This window comes from Pan paniscus, chromosome X, assembly GCF_029289425.2.
Source record: "Pan paniscus chromosome X, NHGRI_mPanPan1-v2.0_pri, whole genome shotgun sequence".
NCBI classification, from domain to species: domain Eukaryota; kingdom Metazoa; phylum Chordata; class Mammalia; order Primates; family Hominidae; genus Pan; species Pan paniscus.
Genome location: NC_073272.2, coordinates 55,324,623 through 55,350,157, shown reverse-complemented (window position 1 = coordinate 55,350,157; position 25,535 = coordinate 55,324,623). Strand labels below are relative to the sequence as shown.

At 42.9% G+C, this 25,535-nt stretch overlaps 1 protein-coding gene across 3 annotated transcripts in view; it reads left to right on the top strand.

Annotated features, from left to right (window-relative positions):
* PHF8 (PHD finger protein 8) overlaps positions 1 to 23,132 on the top strand; it is a 108,797-nt gene extending 85,665 nt beyond the window's left edge. For 2 of the 3 annotated variants that reach the window (XM_055106831.2, XM_063601737.1), the window contains 4 exons: positions 13,101 to 13,210; positions 16,827 to 17,163; positions 18,100 to 18,184; positions 19,287 to 23,132. In XM_055106831.2, coding sequence (XP_054962806.1) covers positions 13,101 to 13,210; positions 16,827 to 17,163; positions 18,100 to 18,184; positions 19,287 to 19,365 — 611 coding nt within the window. In that variant the 3' untranslated portion in view covers positions 19,366 to 23,132. Of the gene's footprint in view, positions 1 to 13,100; positions 13,211 to 16,826; positions 17,164 to 18,099 lie in introns of all 3 variants that reach the window. The other variant, XM_055106830.2, reaches the window with a different exon arrangement.
* Positions 23,133 to 25,535: the final 2,403 nt, after the last annotated feature.

The window sequence follows — 25,535 nt, the reverse complement described above, 5'->3', positions numbered from 1 at the left end:
AGCAATTCTGCTTCAGCCTCCTGAGTAGCTGGGACTACAGGCACGCACCACCGCACCCAGCTAATTTTTTTTTTTTTTTTTGTATTTTTAGTAGAGACGGCATTTCACCATGTTGGCCAAGATGGTCTCGATCCCTTGTCCTCGTGATCTGCCCACGTCAGCCTCCCAAAGTGCTGGGATTACAGGCATGAGCCACCGCGCCTGGCCAGTTTTTTGTATTTTTAGTAGAGACAGGGTTTCGCCATGTTGGCCAGGTTGGTCTCGAACTCCTGACCTCAGGTGATCCACCTCGGCCTCCCAAAATGTTGGGATTACAGGTGTGAGCCACCACATCTGGCTTCTACCATGAATTTTTGATCCTTGGTAATTCATAAGCAAACAACAGTATCTCATTGATTTAATTTACATTTTTTTGATTAAGCATAGCCTCTATGTTTTATTAGCATCAGAATTTCTTCCATTGTAAATTTTGTTTACATCCTTTGCCCACTTATCCATGTGGTTCTTCAAGGTTTTCGAGTTGCCCATTTTATATAGTAAGGGAATAGTCATCCTTTGTTTCATACACACACACACACACACACACACACACACACACACACGCACATATCTTATACTTATAATGTGCTTGTACTTCTTCCTCATTCTACAGGAAAATTTGAATATTTCAGTATCAAGTGTTGATCATTTGTTTGCATATTCAGAGAGTAGATAATTAACACCCTTGTATTTTTTAAGCATAATTTTTAAATATCTAATGTGTTGATCTACAAAGAATTGCTTAATATATGGTACTGAGCAGAAGATATAAATTGGTATTCCCCCCAAAAAGATGACTGTTGGTGCTAGAATCACATTCCCACTAAGCTGAAAATGCTTTCTTTGCCATGTATACTGACTCATACGTATCATGGGTTGTTTGAGGCACATCCATTTTGTACCATCAAAGTTCTGTCTGCTCTTGTGCTGGTATTTCACTTATTCACTACCTATTTATGACTTAGAAAAACCGCAGACTTTTTTATTTTGAGGCAGAGTCTCACTTTGTTGCCCAGGCTGGAGTGTAGTAGCATGATCTCTGCTCACTACAACCTCCGCCTCCCAGGTTCAAGCGATTCTGCTGCCTCAGCCTCCCAAGAAGCTGGGATTAAAAGCACCCGCCACCACCATGCCTGGCTAATTTTTGTATTTTTAGTAGAGATGGGATTTTACCATGTTGGCTAGGCTGGTCTCAAACTCCTGACCTCAAGTGATTAGCCCGCCTCAGCCTCCCAAAGTGCTGAGAATTACAGGTGTGAGCTACCACGCCCAGCCAAAAAACTGCAAACTTTTAAAAAGTGGCTTTTAGTTAACTAAAAAGATAGTTCTTTAAAATGAAGAAGAACACCAAGTTTAACCCAATAGGATGAAACTGTAGAGCACAGATGCATCAACTGGTGTTCATGGACCTTTGAATCTCCTATTAATATTCTATTGAAATTTTATGTAAATGCATGCATCTATGTATGTGTATTTCTTTAGTAATTTTTATCACATTTTCAAAGTGAGTTCTTAACTCAAAAGATGCATTCTACTAAGGCATTCTACTAAGGGGATTCCCATTAAGATCAGGAATAAGACTAATGTGCCCACTAACACTGCTATTATTTAGTATTGTTCTAGAAGTTCATGCCAGTGTAATTAGAAGTAAAGCAGAAATTTAAAAAAAAAAGAAAAGAAAAGAAGAGACCAAATCATGATGTGAGCCAGTAGGGTGAGAATCCTGTTCACTTTTGGCCATCATTGTATCTGTAGCACTTTGCCTAGTGCCTGGCCTGTAGGAGATGTTTAACAAATATTTGATGAGTGAAAGATAAGATATAATTTTATAATCGATATAGAAAACACAGGTATGGGGCTGAGCATGGTGGTTAATGCCTGTAATCCTAGCACTTTGGAAAGGTAAGATGGGAGGATTGTTTGAGCCTAGGAGTTCAAGACCAGCCTGGGCCACATAGTAAGACCCTGTCTCTACAAAAAATAGAAATAAAAATAGAGATATGATATAATTATGTAATATCAGAAAATGAAAGAGAATCAACTAAAAACTGCTAATACTGATAAGAGAATTCAGTAAATTGGGTAAATCATTGGATATATACCAGCTATCCAAAAATCAAGAAGTACTATATTAGTAATAACCATAATGTACTGAGAAAAAGAAATGCTATTGACAATAGCAACAAACATATAAAATATGCAAGAATAATTGTAAGAAGATAGTGTGGAACCGACATGAAGAAATAGAGATTTCCCATATGCCTGGTTATAAAGACTGAGTGTTGTAAAGAGTCATTTCCTTCCAAATTAATGTATACATTTAACACTAGCCTAAATCAAAATCCTAATGGAATTTTGTGGGGAATTCATTCTAAAAGTAATTTAAAAAGTAAACAGGTATAATTAGCTTAAAGAATATTGGGATAGAGAAAGTAAATGAAATACACTATAGTGCTACAGTAATCATAAGCACCAGAACAGTCAGTAAATACTTTTCCTTTTAAAAAATTTTTGTTATGAAAGTTTTCAAACATAAGATAAAATCCAAGAGGTTATTACCATGAACACCTATATATATATATATATATATATATATATATATATATATATATCTGTCACCCAGATTTAATGAACATTTTGCTGTATTTGCTTTATTCTTTTTTTCAAGGCATTTTAAGCAAAATCTTACGTGTTACGACATCACTAGTTTTTTGCTGATTTTTTCTTTCTTTCTTTTTTTTTTTTTTTGAGACAGAGTCTTGCTCTGTCACCCAGGCTGGAGTGCAGTGGCATGATCTTGGCTCACTGCAAGCTCCGCCTCCTGGGTTCACGTCATTCTCCTGCCTCAGCCTCCCCAGTAGCTGGGACTACAGGCACCCGCCACCACACCCAGCTAATTTTTTGTATTTTTTAGTAGAGATGGGGTTTCACCATGTTAGCCAGGATTGTCTCGATCTCCTGACCTTGTGATCCGCCTATCTTGGCCTCCCAAAGTGCTGGGATTACAGGCGTGAGCCACCACACCTGTCCGTTTTTTGCTGATTTTCTAATTGCTCTATCCATTATTGAAAATGTGGTATTGAAGTCTCCAGCTATTATTATTGAATTTATCTATTTTCTCCCATCAGTTTGGTCAGTTTTCACTTCATTTATTTTGAGCCTCTGTTGTAAGGTACACATATGTTTGTAATTGTTATACCTTCTTGATGGATTGACCTTTTTATCATTATAAAATGCTCTTCTTTGTCTTTAGTAATGATTTTTGTCTCAAAGTCTGATGTTAGTATAGCCATTGTAGTTTTCATTTGAGTACCACTTTTATTGTTATCTCTTTTTTCATCCATTTATTTTCGACCTGTGTCTTCAAATCTAAACTGTGTGTCTTGTATAGATAGCATATAGTAGGGTCATTTTTAATTCATTCTGCCAACATCTGCCTATCAGTTGGAGGGTTCTAATAGCTGCCAAAGTTCGACTCAATATCCATTTTGCTATTTGTTTTCTATGTGTCTTATTTTTTGTTCCTCAATTCCTCCATTAGTTACTGCCTTCTTTTATGTTTAATAGCTATTTTCTAGGACCCCCCCCCTTTATTTTTTTTTTTGAGACAGAGTGTCACTCTGTCACCCAGGCTGAAATGCAGCAACGCGATCTTGGCTCACTGCAATCTCTGCCTCCTGGGTTCAAGCAATTCTTTTCCTGCCTCAGCCTCCTGAGTAGCTGGGATTACAGGTGCCTGCCATCACGCCTAGCTAATTTTTATATTTTTAGTAGAGTTGGGGTTTCACCGTGTTGGCCAGGCTGGTCTCGAACTCCTGTCCTCAGGTGATCCACCCATCTTGGCCTCCCAAAGTGCTGGAATTACAGGCATGAGCCACCGTGCCCAGCCCTAGGATCCCATTTTAATTCCTTTCTTTTAATCTCTCTATATGTGAGGGGGTTTTTTTGTTGTTTTGTTTTGTTTTTTTGAGTTGGAGTCTTACTCTGTTGCCTAGGCTGGAGTGCAGTGGCGCAATCGCGACTCACTGCAACCTCCACCTCCCGGGTTCAAGCAATACTCCCGCCTCAGCCTCCCAAGTAGCTGGGAATACAGGCACACACCACCAAGCCTGGGTGATTTTTGTGTGTTTAGTGGAGACGGGGTTTCACCATGTTGGCCAAACTGGTCTCAAACTCCTGACCTCAGGTGATCGGCCGCCTCAGCCTCCCAAAGTGCTGAGATTACAGGCGCGAGCCACTGCACCTGGCCAAGTTATTTTCTTAGTGGTTGTCCTGGGGATTAACAACTTAATTTATACCATTCTAATTCACATTATTATCACTTAATTTCTTTCTTTCTTTCTTTTTTTTTTTTTTTTTTTTTTGAGGCAGAGTCTCGCTGTGTCGCCCAGATTGGAGTGCAGTGGCACCATCTCGGCTCGGCTCACTGCAAGCTCCGCCTCCCGGGTTCATGCCATTCTCCTGTCTCAGCCTCCCGAGTAGTTGGGACTACAGGCGCCTGCCACCACACCCGGCTAATTTTTTGTATTTTTAGTAGAGACGAGGTTTCACCGTGTTAGCCAGGATGGTGTCCATCTCCTGACCTCATGATCCGCCCGCCTCGGCCTCCCAAAGTGCTGGGATTACAGGCGTGAGCCACCGCGCCCAGCCTATTATCACTTAATTTCAGTACTACACAGAAACTTTGCTGCTATATAGCTCCATTACCCTTCTCTTTTATGCTATTACTGTCACAAATTACATCTTTATACATTGTGTTCATGAACACAGGGTTATAGTAATTGCTTTATGTAATTGTCTGTTAATCCAGTTAGAAAAAGTTACAAAAATATGTTGATAATGTCTTTTAAATATACCTATCTAGTTACCTTTACCAGTGCTCTTTATTTCTTCATGTAGACTCAATTGTCTAGTGTCCTTTCATTTCAGCCTGAAGGTTTCCCTTTAACATGCCTTTTTTTTTTTTTTTGAGACAGAGTCTCGCACTGTCGCCTGGGCTGGAGTGCAATGGCATGATCTCAGCTCATTATAACCTCTGCCTCCCGGGTTCAAGCAATTCTCCTGCCTCAGCCTACCAAGTAGCTGGGATTACAGGTGCCTCCCACCACGCCTGGCTAATTTTTTGTATTTTTAGTAGAGACCGGTTTCACTATGTTGGCCAGGCTGGTCTCGAACTCTTGACCTCGTAATCTGCCCACCTCGGCCTCCCAAAGTGCTGGGATTACAGGCATGAGCCACCACACCTGGCCCTTTAGCATTTCTTATAGGTAAGGTCTACTAGTGTCAAACTATTTGTTTTTATTTATCTAGGAATATCTTGATTTCTTCATTTTTGAAGGATAATTTTGCTGGATCTGGAATTCCTGATTGATAGTTTTTCTTTTAGCACTTAGAATATGTCTTCTCACTGTCTTCTAACCTCCATGGGTTCTGATGATAAAGAAATCACTTTATGTTGTGAGTCACTTCTGCCTTGCTGCTTTCAAAATTCTGTTGTCGTCGGCCGGGCACAGTGGCTCAAGCCTATAATCCCAGCACTTTGGGAGGCCGAGGCGGGTGGATCACGAGGTCAGGAGATCAAGACCATCCTGGCTAACATGATGAAACCCCGTCTCTACTAAAAATAGAAAAAAAATTAGCCGGGCGTGGTGGCGGGCACCTGTAGTCCCAGCTACTCAGGAGGCTGAGGCAGGAGAATGGCGTTAACCCTGGCGGCAGAGCTTGCAATGAGCCGAGATTGCACCACTGCACTCCAGCCTGGGTAATGGAGCAAGACTCCGTCTAAAAAAAAAAAAAAAAAATTCTGTTGTCTTTGGTTTGAGTTATGATGTGTAGCCTTTTAAATTTGTTCAGCTTGGAGTTCGTTGAGCTCTTGAATGTATAGATTGTTTTTCATCAAATTTGGAAAGTTTTTAGTTGTTATTTCTTCGAATAGGTGTCCTTCAGATCCCTTTGGCTCTGTTCACTTTTCTTCATTCTCTTTTTATGTGTGCTCATCAGACTGGATAATCTCAATTGACTTATCTTCAAAGTCAGTAATTCTTCCTTCTACGTGCTCAAATGTGCTATTGAAACCCTCTAGGGAAGTTTGCATTTCAGTTAAAGTTTGCATTTCAGTTATTTTACTTTTCAACTTCAAAATAACTGTTTGGTTTCTTTTTATAATTTCTGTCTCTATTGGTATTCTCTGTTTGGTGAGACATCATACTCATACTTTCCTGTAGTTCCTTAGACATGGTCTCCTTTAGCCTTTGAAAGCATTTAAAATAGCTGATTTAAAGTCCTTGTCTAGTAACTCCAACTATGTCTAGGAAGTCAGGGACAGTTTCCACTGATTGATTTTTTTTCTTGTGAATGGCTATACTTTATTTCTTTGTATGTCTTGTAATTTTTTGTTGAAAACTGTACATTTTAAATGCCGTGGCAACTCTGAAAATCAGATTTTCTCCACTCTGCTCCTCAGAGAACACTCTTTGTTGTAGTTGTGTTTTGTTTAGTGGCTTTTCTGAACTAATTCTGTAAAGTCTGTAAACTTTTTTGTGTGTGCACACTGATGTCTCTACTCATTTAGCTTAGTAGATGTCTCATGATCGGACACAGATTTCCTGAAATGCCTGGAACCAGTGAGTGCTCCCAGTGCTTGCTGAGGGGCTCTCTATGTGCATGTTGGAGCATGCCTTCACTCAGCCAGGCAGTTTACAACTCTGCGGTAGCCTTCACTTCTATTTGTGTAGCACCTCGAAGTCAGACAGAGGTGCATGCTTAGGGCCTTCTCAAGTCTTACAGCGCCAACACAGGCATGTGGTCTTATAATTTGCAGAAATGCGTGAGAACTTGTCAAATTCTTTATGGACATCTCATTCCTTAGCTTTTTTTTAACCATTTGGGTTAATCTATTGTTTGTCACAACTGTTATCCATCACCTTAAACAGCTATGACATTAAGCACATGCCTTTAAAATTTTTTTTTAAACACCCATCAGGGAGGGAGAGGCTTTTAGTACTAGGCTTTGAAAGAAAGCTCTAGCTCCTTTCTGCTCACTACATTGCTGGGAACTTGGACTGCTATTTTTCAAGGTGTTCACTAAGCTGGGGTAAGGTAGATGTGTCCTAGGGCAAATTAAAATGCACAAAACTCATTGTTCTTACTGAGATTCAGCTGTTTTTCTTGAATCAAGTGCTTTCCAGGTTGCTGCAAGCCTTTTGTTAATTTCCAGAGTTCTGAAAAAATTTATCCTGACAATTTTTGCTGGTTTTTTTGTTGTTTTTATTGGGGAGTGAATTCTTGGAGGTCCTTTGCCATTTTTACTGATGTCGCCCATCATAACATCTCATCCTTAATACTTAAATATGCATTGAATGATATTTTCTTCCATAACCACAGTACCATTATATGACACCTAAGCAAAGTAACATTTATTTCTTTTTTTTTTTTTTTTTTTTTGAGACGGAGTCTCGCTCTGTCACCCAGGCTGGAGTGCAGTGGTGCGATCTCGGCTCACTGCAAGCTCCGCCTTCCGGGTTCACACCATTCTCCTGCCTCAGCCTCCGGAGTAGCTGGGACTACAGGCGCCTGTCACCACGCCCGGCTAATTTTTTGTATTTTTAGTAGAGACGGGGTTTCACTGTGTTAGCCAGGATGGTCTTGATCTCCTGACCTCCTGATCCACCCACCTTGGCCTCCCAAAGTGCTGGGATTACAGGCATGAGCCACAGCGCCCGGCCAACATTTATTTCTTAATATCATCTAGTACCATGTACTTATTCAAATTTCCCCCAGTTGCACCAAAAATATCTATTGTAATTGGCTTACTTAAACCAGAATCCATTCAAGGATTACACAATGCATTTGGTTATTATAAGCTCTTAGTCTTGTTCATTATTTAAAATTTGTTAATATGACAATTTTATTTTATTTTTTGAGACAGAGTCTCACTCTGTCGCCCAGGCTGAAGTGCAGTGGCGCGATCTCAGCTCACTGCAATCTCTGCCCTCGGGGTTCAAGTGATTCTCCTGCCTAAGCTTCCCAAGTAGCTGGGATTACAGGCACGTGCCACCACACCTGGCTAATTTTTTTGTATTTTTAGTAGAGACAGGGTTTCACCATGTTGGCCAGCCTGGTCTCAAACTCCTGACCTCAGGTGATCCGCTCACCTCGGCCTCCCAAAGTGTATTATGACAATTTTATTTTTATTTTATTTTATTTTATTTTTATTTTATTTATTTTTTGAGACGGAGTTTCGCTCTTGTTGTCCAGGCGGGAGTGCAATGGCACGATCTTGGCTCACCACAGCCTCTGCCTCCTGGGTTCAAGCGATTCTCCTCCCTCAGCCTCCTGAGTAGCTGGGATTACAGGCATGCACCACCATGCCCGGCTAATTTTTTGTATTTTTAGTAGAGACAGGGTTTCTCCATGTTGGTCAGACTGGTCTCGAACTCCTGACCTCAGGTGATCCACCCACCTCGGCCTCTCAAAGTGCTGAGATTACAGGCGTGAGCCACCGTGCCCGGCCGACAATTTTTAAACATACGTAAAAGTAGAAGGGATAGCACCTGAATACCCATAGTCTTAATACCCAGATTCTATAGTTGTAACATTTTGCTATAGTTGCTTGATTCCTCTATCTGTATCTATCTGGCTATCTATAGTTTTTGCTGAGCCACTTCAAAGTCATCATAACATATTTTACCCTTTAATAATTTAGTATCTCCTAAGAATAAGGACATCTGGCCAGGTGCGATGGTTCACGCCTGTAATCCCAGCACTTTGGGACACCGAGGCAGGTGGATCATTTGAGGTCAGGAGTTTAAGACCAGCCTGGCCAACATGGTGAAACCCCATCTCTACTAAAAATACAAAAATTAGCCGGGCAGGGTGGTGGGTGCCTGTTATCCCAGCTACTTGGGAGGCTGAGAAAGAAGAATCACTTGAACCCAGGAGGTGGAGGTTGCAGTGAGTAGAGGTCACGCCACTGCGTGACTGTGAGACTCCATCTCAAAAAAATTAAATAAGGACATCCGCCATTCCCCGGTGTAACCACACTACTTTTTTTTTTACTTACCAAAGTTAGTAATAATTCCCTAAGATCTTCAAATACCCTGTTCATAACCAAATTTCCCCAACTGTTTACACAAAATATCTTTTATAGGTTTTTTTCCCTCCCAAAACCCAGGTCTAATCAAGGAGGGTTCTTTTTTCCCCAGCTTAAAACAACCACCATTTTCTTATGTTCATGTATTCTGTGGGTCAGGAATTTGGAAATGGCACAATGGCGACAACTTGTCTCTACTGCATGAAGTCTGGGGTCTCAGCTGGAAAAACTTTGAAGACTGGGGGTGACTTGTTGGCCAAGAGTTTGAGTCATCTGAAGTCTTTCACTTACATGTTTGATGCCTGGTCTGGGAGGACACAAAAGACTGAAAGTGCCAACATGTGGCCTCTCCATGTGACTAGTTTCCTCACTGCTCAGCAGCCTCAAGGCAATCAAACTTTTTACATGGCGGTTCAGATTGCTAAAAGCATGAGTGTTCCAACAAGCAGTGTGGAAACTGAAATTGCCTTTACTGACCTTGCCTCAAAAGTCATATAGTGTCATTTATACCATATTCTATAGCTTGCAAATAAGCCTGCTTAGATTCAAGAGTGGGGCACAGATCTCACCTATCAGTAGGAAAGGTGTCATGGGATTTGGGGTCATGTTTTAAAACCACCACACATACAAAACTATAGAGAACAATATAAAAGAGATCCAAGTATCCATGACTGAAAATTATGCGTCAACTTTTCGTAAATTTGCTTCAGATCATGTTTTAAACAAATGTTACCTTTAAAGAAAGAATTTCAGCCTTCCGAATTGCTTGTTCTAGAATCTGCATACTGCTTATCCAGAAATTCTCCTTTATAATAGCAATAGCTAACCAAGGAGTTTAAATCTAGGTCAGCAGTACCACCACATCTTTTTTCTGTGACATTAGTTTTTTTCTTTAAAAATATAATAAGGCTGGGCATGGTGGCTCATGCCTATGGTTTTGGAGGCTGAGGTGGGTGGATCACTTGAGGTTAGGAGTTCAAGACCATCCTGGCCAACATGGTGAAACCCCGTCTCTACTAAAAATACAAAAATTAGCCGGGCATGGTGTTGCATGCCTGTGATCCCAGCTACTCAGGAGGCTGAGGCAGGAGAATAGCTTGAACCCGGGAGGTGGAGGTTGCAGTGAGCCGAGATGACCCCACTGCACTCTAGCCTTGGGCGACAAAGCAAGACTCCATCTCAAAAAATAAATAAAAATAGAATAGTTCATTGAGCTCCTATATATCCACCAGTGAGAATGAACAGTTATTAATATATTGCCGTATTGGCTTCATTTATCACTATCTTGTTTTTAAAATTTTTTTCTTTGCTTGAAAGCAAACCCCAGTTATTATGCTGTTTCCCCCAAGTATTTCAGTATGTATTTCTAAAAAGTGGATATTTTCTCACCAAACCTTACAACCTGTTATTATACATAACAAAACTAACAATAATTTGATAATTCTTTATCTAATTCCAAGTCCATAATCAAATTTCCTAAATTGTCAAACCATGAAAAGGTGTTTTTATATTAGATTTGTTTAAATCAGGGTCTAAACAGGGTCCATGTGGCATTTGAATGCCTTTTAACCCTCTCAATCTAGAGCACTCTCCCCTTTTTTGTTCTGTGCTATTGATTTGTTGTTGACACTGGTGTAATTGCCCTGTAGCATGTCCTACCTTCTAGATTTGTCTGTTTGCTTACTTGTGACATTGTCTTTTTAAAGAGACTAAGCCAGTTTATCTTGTAGAATGTCTGCTTGTTTTCTTCTGGTGTCATTTAACTTGTTTTTCTGTACCTGTTTCCTAAACACTGAAAGTAATATGAATGGCTTGCTATATTTTAGCTCTTCAACAAAACTACTTCTCAGGTGATGTGAATTTCCTATTGCTTCTCATCAAGAGGCGTGTGAAGTTGTGTTGTGCTTTCTCACTATTAGTGACGGTAAAGTTCATACTTAAAGTGGTAATCTCTTGATCTCATCATTATAAGTTTTTTCTTCTTGAGGTGAATGGGTAATATTTTGGTGCTGTGTGAATATCCAATTCCCTAGAATCAATTGTTTCATAAGGACTTGCCAGCTTGTGGTTTTCTAATTCTGTCATTCCTTCTACATTTAGTAGCTGGCTTTCTTCTGTAAAGAAGAGCTGTCTCTCATCATTTAGGGCTGTTTGGTTATCCTGAAATACACTTCCTTTTGAAATGGTGGGATGAGTATTTTTTTATTTCAGGTTGGTAAGGCATTATAAAAGAGTCCTGCAAGAGGGTGGTCTTCTTCAGGAACTCATAGCCTGGCTGGTAGACAGAATAACACATCAGCATTAGAGAATGAGACAAGGTGGTATGTGCTATGTATCAAGTAATTTATACAGATCATAAGTTCAGAGGAAAAAGAGATCAGTGGAACCAAAGAGGTTTTGTGTAGGAGATTGATTTCAGCTTACCTTAAAGAATGGGTAGGTTTTGAATAGGCAGACAAAAAGGAAGATAGTACTCTAGGTGGTGTGGATGGTGAGGATGAAAGCATAGGGAGAGAGGATGAGCTGTACACACTCTGGAGATGTAATAAGGAAGCCATCCGTCTGGAGACGCTGAGAATATGGATGTGGAAATAAGGTTGGAGAGGTAAGTGGGCCAGAAGCAGAATATGGGACAAACTTAAATGCCAGTTCAGGGAGATTAACTTTTTATTTTTATTATTATTTTATTATTATTATTATTATTTTTTGAGACAGAGTTTCACTGTGTTGCCGAGGCTGGCGTGCAGTGACGCAATCTCTGCTCACTGCAACCTCTGCCTCCCAGGTTCAAGCAATTCTCATGCCTCAGCCTCCTGAGCAGCTGGGACTACAGGCGTGCACCACCATGGCCGGATAATTTTTTTTTTTTTTTTTGAGATGGAGTCTCGCTGTGTCGCCCAGGCTGGAGTGCAATGGCGCAATCTCAGCTTACTGCAAGCTCCGCCTCCCAGGTTCACGCCATTCTCCTGCCTCAGCCTTCTGAATAGCTGGGACTACAGGCACCCGCCACCACGCCCGGCCAATTTTTTGTATTTTTAATAGAGACGGGGTTTCACCATGTTAGCCAGGATGGTCTTGATCTCCTGACCTCGTGATCCACCCGCCTCGGCCTCCCAAAGTGCTGGGATTACAGGCGTGAGCCACCGTGCCCGGCCAATTTTTATTATTATTTTATTACTATTATTATTTTTTGAGACAGAGTTTCACTGTGTCGCTGAGGCTGGAGTGCAGTGATGCAATCTCTGCTCACTGCAACCTCTGCCTCCCAGGCTCAAGCAATTCTCATGCCTCAGCCTCCTGAGCAGCTGGGACTACAGGCGTGCACCACCATGCCGGGATAGTTTTTGTATTTTTAGTAGAGACGAAGTTTTCGCCATGTTGGCGAGGCTGGTCTCAAACTCCTGGCCACAAGTGATCCATCTGCCTCAGCCTCCCAAAGTGCTGGAATTACAGGTGTGAGCCACTGCACCTGGCCTGGCTTACTGTTCTATTTTTAGAGACAGTGTCTCACTCTGTTGCCCAGGCTGGAGTGCAGTGGTACAATCGTAGCTCACTGTAACCTCAAACTCCTGGGCTCAAGCAATCCTCCCACTTCAGCCTCCCAAGTAGCTAGGACTACAAGCACATGCCACCACACCTGGCTAACTTTTTAATTTTTTGTAGTGACAGGGTCCCACCTCACCCTCCCAGAGCAATGGGATTACAGGCATGAACCATCATGCCCAGCCAAAGGAGGTTCACATTTTTTTTCTTTTTCCCTCTGGGAGGTTTACCTTTATCCTTTAATCAGTGTGTGCTTTGAGCATTGGTGAATTAGGTTCTTATGTGATGGCAAGCAAAATCTGGCTTCATAAAAAGCTAGAAGCAGGAAGACCAATGAGACTACCTTTGGAGAGCTTGGAGGTAGGGAATATGGCTAGCATTCGGATAAATGTCTTAGTGACACCTTCTCATCCTGTTTCCCTTGCAGCCCGCGTGACCCCAACTCTGCCGAAGCAGGACCGTCCTGTGCGTGAGGGGACCCGGGTAGCCTCTATTGAGACAGGTTTGGCTGCAGCAGCTGCAAAGCTGGCCCAGCAGGTAGGTGCTGACACCCCAGGTCACCCTGCAACTAATAGCAGTTTGACTTAGAGCCTCAACACTTAGACCTGCAGGCTGATAGGATCCCACCTTTGTCTCAGTGGGGATTGAGTAACCTTTGATCTTTATCCTTGGCAGTATCCCAGCCCCCTCTTAAATCCCTCTTATCCCAACTCAATGATAAGCTACTTCCACAGGTTACACAGTTGACATGATTCAGGATGAAAGAAAATATTAGGCCAGAGAAAAACCCACTTACCTTTTTTGGTGTGTAAAAACCTCTCAGATGAGAAGGACCAGATCCTTCCTTTGCTCTCATATGAAGCCCTGAGGGGGTGACTCAGCTGAGTACGCTCAAGTTCTCAGCCACCCACCAGTATTGGAATTTGGTTGATTAGAAATTTTTCTTGTCCTCTTTATGAAATAATATTATCTTAATCTTCACCCACCAATTTTTTTTTGTCCTAAAGAGTGATCTTCACTAGAATCAAATTCACCTCCTAGCATTACATCTAAAAGTTCTTTAATGTGCGTAATGTGCTTAGGAGCCTTTGGAGGTGAATTCTCTGGTTATCTTGCAATCAATATCCCGTTAGCTCCTAATCCCATATCCTATAGCTTAGAGCACTGTTAAGCATCTGCTTTGTTAGTTGCTTCCATATATAATGTGTAATGTAATCTGCCCAATAGCCCTGTTCAACAGGTGATATTTTCATCATTTTATAGGTGAAGAAAATGAAGCTCTCGTTAATTGACTCAGGATAATACAGCCAGTAAATGGAGGAGACAATTCAAACTCATATCCTCTAACTTCAAATTTCATATTACTGTCTATTTAAATAAATGCTTATGTAGTTCAGTCATTACATCCTATTTAAATACTGTTTAAATCTTTGGCAATCTTCTTTGACCAGAACTTCTGTCTCTTATGTATATCCCAATACAGTGTAAGCTGTAATTTGAAAAAGGGGGTTCTACTGTTTTATATAAATATAAATTAAGTAAAGGTGTGAAAATTACTCTCAGTGCCTTTTAAGGAGCTAAATTCTGTTTGGGATGATCAGAGATAACCTCAAAGAAGAGGTTTTGAAATTGGGGAGGGGCTTTGCAAGCTAAGCTTCTGGTAGGGGCCAGGGAGGCATTCTAGAAGAAGGGACTTCCTTCGTATAGCACACAAAGCCCTCTTAAAGTCCTCTTGATTTGGTCTCTAGTCATCTCCCTGACCTCCTTCCAGCCCCTCATGCACACCCTTTATACAGCCATAGTGCACTGCAATACTCATAGTCCCCTCAGTGAGTATATCAGATTGTCTCATGCTTTTGTGCCTTTACACAAGATGTTCCTTTTACCCATTGAGAATCATACCCTATCAGATACCTTACCTAACAGCCCTTCATACTACCTACCACCACTTTATTTCAGAGGCCTTTTTCTATATGCTTCTACAACATTCTCTCGTGGTACTTACAATCATAAATGTATGTTTTGGTGTTTCTTATTAAACTATGAATACTTCAAGAGTGGGAATATATTTAATTTAACTTGGTACCCCCACTATGGTCAGAAAATGTGTTTAGTCAGTATTGGGGTGGGTGCGTGAGTGAATGAATGAATGAACGAAAGAAAGAAACAGATCTTTCTGTACTGGAGATTTCATGTTGGGGAATTAGTTAAAATAAGTAATGATTATAAGAATGGATTCTAGAGTCATCCTGCTTGGATTTAAATTATGTAATAGTTCTACCATTTGGGCAAGTTAATTTCTCTTTGCCTCATTTCCTCATAGACTTCATTTTAGGATTAAATGAGGTAATGTACGTACAAGCTCTTTTAGAATGGCAGTTGTTACGGAGTAAGTACTATAGGCCTGTTAGCTTTTTTCATCATTATCATTATGGGTTGGCTAAGTGTAAACAGCCAGACTGTGGAAGATCATGAATGTCAGGCCAGGGAGTTTGAACTTGGGCGGGGATCTGCTAACAGCTTTTTGAGTAACGGGATTGGCAAGGTGAAAGTGGTTCTATCATAAGATGGTCTAGTTGTCTGTGGGAGTATCTGGATAAATTATATGTGAAAGAGATTGGCAGCAAAGGTAGCAAAATTTAGGCTAGTGATCTAGATATGAAGAGGTAATTCTGGATTTAAGTGAGAGAAAAAGGGACAGAAATGCAGTTCCTGGTATGGTTAGAATAGCAGTTTGGCTGAGGGAAGAGATTCTGAAGCCAAATGGCTTGGATGTGAATCCCAGTTTGACCACTTACTGGTCCTGTAACCTTAGGGAAATGACTTAGCCTCTCTGTGCCACAGTTTCTTCATCCTTCAAATGGGATTATAATTCTTACTTCTTGGGTATTTACGAGTATTAAATGAGTAATTATAGAAGAGTGGTTGGCATGTATTACTAATATTGTTATTATTGTACCCCAGAAATGCCCGTGGTAGCCACAGCCTGTGAGATCTTCCGAAGGCAGGATTAGGCTTGTGTTGCCAAGAGAAGGCAAAAAAATGTGATCACTGAGTTGGTTTGTGTGGCTGTGTAGCATTTCAGAAGGTGAAGTGATTTACATGCTCTCAGCACCACCTTTCCAGGTTCTCAGGGCTCCAGATGCCCACTATACAAGTGTCCACCATGCAGTGGATAGTAGATCCATACGGCAGTGGATGGTTGAGATACAAGGTATTGGGAGAAGTGACACAACTCCTTATTTGTCATTCCCATCCCCAAAGTGAGGTTTTTAGACCCAGTGACCTGGAGGATTGTCAAGCCCACTGTTAAAAGAAAAAGACCAGCAAGAGGAAGTGAAGCCATTATAAGAGATGAAGATAGAATAATAATTAACCACTTGTCGAATATCTACTATGTGCTGTGTATTTTTATGTCATCACTTAATCTTTTCAAAAATCCTAAAAAGCAGATATTATTTTACCTGTTTTATAGATGAGGTAGCTGAGATTCAGAAAGGTTAGTCAGTTTGACCATAGTCATCCAATTTAGGGACACAAGCCTGGATTTGAACCAGATTTATCTCATTCCAAAACTAATAATCTTTCTAATCTTTCTACGCTCAGATTTTCCACTTTGAGAAGTTTGCAAGGTGTCTCTTCAGATAGACCTGGTTAAATAGTGGTCCCAACTACTTTTCAGCTGTGAGGCTTTGGGCTCAAGTTACTTAATATCCCTGTGCCTCCATTTTCTCATATGTAAAATTAGGATTTTTTCTTCTTAGAGCTGTTATGAGGATTAAATGAGATAAAGTGTATAAAGTGTCTCAGCTGCTGATGTAAATTTAGTTATTATTATTAGACGTGTCCAAGGTCTACCTCATTAGTGGCAATACTAGGACCAAAATCCTAGTCTCCAAATTCATTTACAGCTTTCTTGGCACTGTACTAATAAGTGACAGTGGTGACTTAAGGATGGATGGTAACAAAGAGATGATCTCAGGTATTGGAAGGCCTGTTATGTGCTGTGTGTACATCCAGGCTAGACTTGGTGCAGGTAAGGGAGAGGGTGGCAGGTTGCACAACCATATTGGACATTGTCTAGTTAGTTCCTTTCCTGGGAACTTGTCTTCTTCACTCCTTAATCTCTCCTCCTACTTGGCTTGTGTTTCAGGAGCTACAGAAGGCCCAAAAGAAGAAATATATCAAGAAGAAGCCTTTGCTGAAGGAGGTAGAACAGCCTCGCCCTCAAGACTCCAATCTCAGTCTGACAGTACCAGCCCCCCCTGTGGCTGCCACACCACAACTTGTCACCTCCTCCTCACCCCTGCCTCCTCCTGAGCCTAAACAAGAGGCCCTGTCAGGAAGTCTCGCTGACCATGAGTACACCGCTCGTCCCAATGCCTTTGGCATGGCCCAGGCAAACCGCAGCACCACACCTATGGCCCCCGGTGTCTTCTTGACCCAGCGGCGCCCTTCAGTTGGCTCCCAGAGCAATCAGGCAGGACAAGGTACAACGGCCATATGGTTGTAGAACCGAAGGATCTTAGAGCCACCTGCCCTAAATCCTAAGTGCTCTAGTAGATGACAATACCAGGGAGGGACACTGAAGGCCAACCTAAGGTGCTTGGATTTGATCTTATGGGCCATGGAGAGATGTTGACTGATTTGAAGTACAGACAAGATCAGGTTTTAGTTTTGAAAGATCCTTCTGGTGGCCAGAAGGAGGTAGGGGGTGGGCTAGAGATGGGAACTCTAGGGAGGAGGCACATATACAAGTTCAGGCAGGCAGGAAGAGTACCTGGGGCTCTGCCAGAGGGAATGGAGAGGAAGGAGATGAACTGATCAAATATGGAGGCAGTCAAATAGGACATGGGAGGGGATTTAATGTGGGGAGACAGAGACAACAAAGAGTTAGAGGACTGAAGCCTTCCTTTCCCTCACTTTGGTCCTCAAAGCCCGGTCCCTAGAGTACGCAGCTCAAGGGCATGGAGGTTGGTGTGATGTTGAAGGCTGATGAAGATGAGAGTTTCTAATGAAGCAAGGCCCTAGGGATGGCAACTTCAGGGACACTGAGCTCTAATCACTAACCAGGCCCTTGTCCAGTCCTGGTGGGTAGGATAAGAGGGTATGGAAGTACATTTACCTCCCTGCAGGATCTTGGAAGGAAAATGATTGGGACCAGAGTAATCAGTGGAGAAAAAAGAACTAGACAAACTGTAATCAGGGAGTCTGTTGCTGCTACAGGAGGTCATAGGAGGAAGAGTCAAAGCATGTGGTGTTGGTTGGAAGTAGTTAAGGAGGGCTTCCTGCCCAATATGGTCTAAGGATGGAGAAACTTTGTGGGTAGAGAAACAGGAAGGGGAGGTGGCCTGAGGGCAGTTGGTGCCAGATGTGATGTTGAAGCCCTTGCCAAAGCCCTTGCTTACTTTTCCCTTCCCCCACAGGAAAGCGTCCCAAAAAGGGCCTGGCCACAGCAAAGCAGAGACTCGGCCGTATCCTGAAAATCCACAGAAATGGCAAACTACTTCTGTGAGCCCTCCTGTGTCCCACCCCTCACCCCTTTACCCCCATTGCCTTCTCCGTTGTCAACTCTTGGGGCACTCCTGGATCCTATCTGCCCTGGACAAGGTGCTGAGGTGCATTGTCCTGCTTTCTTGGGACTTACCAAAGGCACGGACCCCTCCACCGACTCCTTCTAGTTCCCTTTCCCACTTTCACTAGAGCATCCTGCCTGCCTTCTCCACTGAGTAGCAGGTAAATGGGAGAGGTTTCCAGCTGACTAGAACCCTCTTTTCTACTCGTCCAAACCACTCCCGTCACCTGCCTTGTCTGTTCTTTACTCTTCATCCCCCGCTAGAGCTGGAAGGCAGGATGAGGAGAGGTATGAAGGAGCCTGAGCCATGAAGTGGGAAGCCCAGTGCTTGACACTTTCTGCAACTCTAGCCCTATATCCAGAAGCCTGCCCACCTCCACCCATTCTGTTTGCCCCATTTCCCCAGTCCAGTGGACATGCCCCACCTCCAGACTTGCTCATGGGAGAAGGCTGTGGTCTCTGCCCCCTCTTGCCAAATGCTTCATGGAAATGAAGAGGAAGGCCTAGAGCCTCCTTCCTGCCCCACTGTGGGCCATTTCCAGAAGTGGCCTAGAAATGCCAACTTCACTTACCTTTCGAAAGAAAGGTGATTCCTATCACTTGTCAAGGTAGGGAGAGGTCAGATGCCCAAGCCTTTGACCACGGTTTTGTAGCCTGTTGGAGGAAGCTACTTTTAGCTGGCTACACATGAGGCCACTTGTTTTAGGGTGAGCTCCAGGGATTTGCCTGGATTTTGAAATCATGTAGAACATTATCCACGTGGCTGTGGCTGTGGCTGTGGCTGGGCCCTGGCAGGTGGAAAACCATCTCCCAGAAACCTGAAAGCACCTGCCAATGACGCAGATAACCCTGGCCCTACAGCCTGCTTGCTCCGCCTATACCACAGAGCACAGCCTGGACATTATGGAGGGTGTGGCGGGACGGCCCACACCTGGGTCCTCCATCGGGAACTTTTCATGCTTCTTTCTCCACCTGAGGTCTTGGTCTGAAGAAGACCTCAGGACTCACATCTTCACTCCTGGGCCTTTGCACTTCCAGACGACAGGTCATCGTTCAAGCAGAATGCAGACAGGCCATTCACGAGCCCAAGTTGAAGAGAAGAGACGCCCATCCGTGAAGGAGCAGACCATCCATCCGATCCTCCCTTCCCCTGTCCTTCCTTCGTGGATTGTCTCCATTGTCCAGACAGTGCCCCCACCTCCCACCGCCTTGCCTCACTGGCAATCTGGACTCGATGGAGAACATCCCCCCACCTCCATTTGGCACTACCCAAGTGGAGTGTACCCTTGCCCTTTCCACCTGTACCACCCACTCCAACCTCACCCCAGCTTGCCCAGTGCTTCTGGGGAATTTAATAGCTACCATGCAGGCTACAGGGAATTTGTGAGGCTTCTTTTGTCATCTTTGTATCTCCAGTTTGTCTTTCTTTTCTCCATAGCCCTGCCTCTACTTTCCTTCCTTGGAATCAGGGGTTCCTTTAGCCCATTTGCTTTCTCTACCTTGGGGACCCCAGGGGCCAAGCAGTTCTCCATCTAGTCACACCAAAGGCAAAAAGCCTGGCTACCTCCCCCCTAGCACGTGAGTCCCTACTCCCCTCCCCTCTGTTTCTGCCCAGCTTTGCTTATTTTGGGGATTTCAAGGCAGCAGAGGGTAGTGAGGGGAGAGCAGGAGAAGCCTCTGTCCTGTATAGGCAACTGCTTGACTATGCGGTGACTGCTGTAACCAAGATCAGGTCCCCAGCCCTTTTGTCCATTAACACCCCCTCTTGATCTTTCAAAGGCAGCTAATTGCTAGCAAATCCCCCCGATTCCGGCCTTTTCCCTCTATTTCTTTGTTAGAAGTTTTCTGTGGAGCTGAAACCCAGCCTCTGTTTGACTGGGTTTCATTTAGCTTAGTTGGGTTCTTGGAGCCCCCTGTTTGTTGTTTTGTGTTGTTTCCAATGAAAAGCAAGTTTACCCTCAGAGTTATGCTTTTCCAAAGAGGCTGATGTCTTTGTTTTTGTTTTTTTTAATGTTTCAGGTTCTAAGTGAAGTGAGTTGGGGAGGGGTTGGGAGTGTTAGTAATCAAGGTTTAGAACACCATGAGATAGTTACCCCTGATCTCCAGTCCCTAGCTGGGGGCTGGATAGGGGGAAGGGAGAGAGGATTTCTATTCACCTTTAATATATTTTTACAAAAAAAGCAAACAATTTAAAAACAAGCCCACCGCTTCTGTACATGTCTAAATATATTTTTAGAAGTGGGTAGGATTGTGAATTTCTGATGCAGGGCCTTTTTATAAATAGGTTAGGGTAGCATCATTCAGACTTCTCTGTTGTTTTTGTCCCTGTCTTTTTCTTATGTTGTGTTACTAATGTAATTTATATTTTTTTTAGATCCTCCCTTTCCTATAGAGATAAAAGTGATTTATCTTGGCAATTGCTTTGCTTGGCATTCTTTTTTTTTTGTGGTGAGGGTGGTGGTGTGGTGCAGGGTCTGGGAGTGCTGCCTTCTCCTTGTACTCTCTGTCTCTCCCTCAGCAAGTTGTCGGGCATTTCCCTGGTGCTCAGCCTTATGCTTGAAGTGGGAAGGGTATTCCCACCCTCAGGAGGGACACGCTTCACACACCTGAAGTAGATCATCAGAAGCAGACTGAGTAGAAAAGAAAGGGTGCAATAATTCAAAGGGGCCTAACAAGTTCAATGGGAGGGCTTTCCAGAGACTGCTTTTTCAAGTGTGTCTTCTTTATGTGAATGTGGGATTTTTTTTTTTTTCTTTCCCTCTCTCTTCCATGCCCTTGTTGTGCAATCTGGACTTGATTACTGTGCTTAGGGCCAGTACAAGGGTTAGAAGAATATAATTATCAGAGCTTGTTTTCACGATTATCGCACTTCTTTTCTTGTGCCAGGCACTGCTCTTAATACTTTATTGATTCATTTCATCCTCACCAACACCCTCATCCTGCCAGCGAAGAAACAAAGTAACCTTCCTGTATCATACATGAAAATTCTGGGACCAACCTGGTTCCAGAATGTGTATTCTTATCACTCTGTTCTACCACTTCTCACTGATAAACACTACCATTTATTAAGTGCCTTTTGGGTGCCAGGCATTGGGCTAGGGATTTTACTTAGGGATATCTCATTTAATCCTCACTGAAAAACCCCATGAGGATATTCGTCCTATTTTACAGTTAAGGAGACTGAAGTTTGCCAGTGGTCTTCTGCAGCAGGATCTGCCTGATTCCAAAACTTATGTTCTTTGCCTTCACCATATTAGAAAATCTTCTGAGGCTCAAGCACCCAACAGATCTTTATTAAGCCTCTGTTATGTGCAAGATGCAGAATTGAGAGTTATCTCCTAAGGAGAGCTCCCAGGGTGATCTTGGGAGCCTCAGTTTCAAATTCACCACCACCCTGACTCTGTGGGTGAGCCAGGGCAGGCTGCTTACTGTCTGTGGGTCATCTATTAAAGTATTTTGAACCCAGTCAAGATTTACTTCCTCCTGGAGATTCTGCTTCTGTGGGTCTGGAGTGAGGCTGTCTGGTTTTGGCACCTACTGGTTAAATGACCTCCTCCAGTTCTCACAGTCTGTCTCAGGAGTAGGTGGGGTTTTGATAATGTTCATGTCTGAAGCATAGAGAACTGTATTTCCTGGTAGAAAGGAAACAGGAAAGAAGGGCTTTAAAGCCTTTGCAGGAATGATGGGCTGGGTTATTTTTGTCACCAATTCCCACCCCACCTTCCTCAGTCAAGGGACAAAGCACTTTTTCGTGCTTTGTTTTTACCAGCCTCAGGTTAGAGGATAAGCTAGAATCTTGGTCACCTTATTCCTCAGTCCAGGCAGGAGGTGCCAGCAGTTCAGAGGTTCCTGTCTCAAAATTGGGAGGGAAACGAGGCACCCAACTTCAGTCATCCCCCTTTCCAGTATGGAGTGGAAAAGTGCACAGGACTTGTGGCTAAAGAGCCCTCCTTCTCAATGACTAACCAAGTAATTTGGGAGAAACTGCTTGTCTGTGTCTCAGTTTCTACATTTGCAAGATGGAATTAACTATGAAGCCCTCTAGAAGCTTGGTTGCCCCTAAACTTTCTGGATGCTGTTAATTCCCAAACCGAATCCTCTAGCCCTAACTTGTTCTGAGTGCAGATCCCCATTTCTGCTATCTCATGTTGTTTCTCCTGCCTCAACTACACAGGCCCCTTCATCAGGACTCCATACACACCAAGTTAACTGAAATGGCGCTTGCCCTCCAGTAAGTTGAATGGAGGAGAGGAGCATCATATGATACAGCACATTGATAGAGATGAGCAGGGAATCCATCCTAGAGAAGCAAGGAGATTGGGGAAGCCTTCCTATTGGGTGGTGCCTGAGCTGAAAGATGAAAAGCAATTAGTTGGTTTGGCTAAGAACAATGGGAGAGTAGTCCAAGCCGAAGCAGTAGCTTGAGTAAAAACAGGTTGGGGTGTGTGCGTGTGTGTATAGATATAGGTCAACAATATCGTAAACTGCAGCAGGGACTCACCTGGGGGAACATCAGCACAATCCCCAAGAGGGAATATGTAGTTTGAGGAGGCATATGAACATAATTGGTTAGTTATTAGGCATAATATTTATTTTAAAATCCCAGGTTATGGAGGATATGTAATTTTGATGTTTGTCAAAAGACCTTACTTTATCCCAAGAATGGCAGAGAACCTTTAAACGGTTTTAAAGCAGAAAATCACATGATCCAACTTGGCGTTTAAAAAGGATCCCTTTGGGCCGGGTGCGGTGGCTCACGCCTGTAATCCCAGCTCTCAGGGAGGCAGAGGCGGGAGGATAGCTTGAGCCCAGGAGTTCGAGACCTGCCTGGGCAATATAGCGAGACCCCGTTCTCCACAAAAAGGAAGAAAAAAAAAGACAAAATAAGTGTGAAAAGGATCCCTTTGGAGGTGGGTGAAGACGGGGAGAGACTGAAGTCAAGAAGGCTAGTTTGGAAGCTACTGAAGGAGAGATGGGGATGGCACCATCTCATCTAGTGTCCCATCGAATGCCACTTTCCTAAGGAAACCTTCACCCAACTGTCCAGTCAACTTGGACCTTTTCCTGGACTCCTACATCCCATAAAAGGCAGAAATCCCAGGCCATTTCCAGGGGGCAGACCATGAGGTCGGCCACTCAACCCAAGAGACAGAAGATGGACTCCTATATCCCCTTCAGCTTTTTAATTCTCAAAATAACCTCAGACCCTCTCCTTTTCCATGGGACCCCATCGTAATGCCAGCACTCACCAATGAATGTGTTAAGAGAGTTACAGTACTCATTTTGTATTTTCCTTGTCAGGAGTCCAGTAGCCTCCCTCACACTAAATTCTGTCATACACAACCTTTCAGGAGTATCTCCCCAGAGTTCTATTTTCATCATCCCCTCCTGCTTAAGAACACTTCATGACTTGCAACTGCTTATTACACCCTCTGGCTCTCAAGGCTTTCCAGAACCTGGCCCAACCTGGAGACAATGGGATGTGGTGGAAAGAGGATGTGCCTGGGAGTTGAGAAGACCAGTGATTATATTACAGCTCTGCTTCCTATATGATCTTGAACTGGTTGCTTCATATTTCCTTGCCTGAGTTTTGTCATCTGTGAAATGAAGATACGATCTCCCTACTTCACAGGATTCTTGGGAGGAATTTTATTAGCTAGTGCCTTTAAAGAAAATTCTTAGTTCTGTCTGGCTTTTACCTAAAAAATATATATATACGTATATATATATTTGTGTATGAAAATTCAATGTCTGGCACTCAGATGATCAGCAAACATAGTTTATTTTTTCCCAGTCAAAATTTGCCCAACACCTAGAATCTCGAAGTACAGAGAAAGTAAATCTTTAAGGAATTAGGGAGAGTATTCCAAACTGGGGCGGGAAATTGAGTTGGCTTCATGAGGGAGGTGGTGGTTGAGAAACATAGGGAGATGGCTGAGTCAATAGGGGTGGTGGGCCTTAAACTGTAGTAGAGATAGCAAGCAAATCTATGACACAAAGTTGTTGGAAGGTTCCAGAGTGCCTTCCATGCCAGTTCAATATCAATTGTTCAGTTCTACAGTCGTTTATTAAAGCCTGTTGTATCAGACCCTGTGCATACCATTGGAGAGCTTGATCTTCAAAGAGTATGTAGTTTAGTATACAGACATGGAAACCCACATACATCATAGTGAGTAAATACTATGTTACAAATAAGTTTGAGGTGCTATGGGAGCATGAAAGAAGGAGACCGAACCCAGTTTGAGTGGCCAGAAATGCTTCTGGGAAGATGTAATGCCTGGATTAAGTTTGAAGAGCACTCACCAGGCAAAGAGGGCAGAGGATGAGTTGGAAAAAAGCATTCCAAGCAAAAGGAACAGCATGAGCAAACTTAGAAAGTCATAAAGTAGCCTGGTGTGTGAGTGGAACTACAAGCCCTTGAGTTGAGCTGGAGTACAGGCTGCAGTAAGGTAGCAAGTGTCAGGGATGAAGCTGAAGAGGTTGGCAGGGACTGGGTCACGGAAGTCCAGTGTTTTGGAAGATTCTCTCTGGCGATCCTTGGGATGAGGAGAGACTGCAGTGGGCTAACTTGGAGGCCAGTGTGAAGTTGATTGCAAGATTCCAGTTAAGATGTAATGAGGTCTAGGGCCAGGTGCGGTGGCTCACGCCTGTAATCCCAGCACTTTGGGAGGCCGAGGTGGGCAGATCACCTGAGGTCGGGACTTAGAGACCAGTCTGAACAACATGGAGAAACCCTGTCTCTAATAAAAATACAAAAAATTAGCCGGGCGTGGTGGCGCATGCCTGTAATCCGAGCTACTCGGAAGGCTGAGGCAGGAGAATCGCTTAAACCCAGGAGATGGAGGTTGCAGTGAGCTGAGATCATGCCATTGCACTCCAGCCTGGGCAACAAGAGCAAAACTCTTGTCTCAAAAAAAAAAAAAAAAAAAAAAAAAAAAAAAAAAAAGATGTAATGAGGTATAAACCAAGTCTGTGGCTATGAAGATACCAGAGACCAGAGATGTTAACCCACATCTCTTATTTTTTTCCCTAACATTTTGTGATGAACATTTTCAGACATAAAAGTCAAAATAATTGTACTGTGAACACCCATATATCCACCACCCAGATTCTACAATTAGTATTTTACTACACTTGGCTTTATCACATATGCATACCCATGTATCAACGCTTTATGCATTTCAAAATTTTGGACATGTGTACACATTCCTTTAAACATTTCAGCATGCATGCCATTTACTAGAGTTCAATATTTGAATATTTTTTAAGGTAAAATATACGATGAAA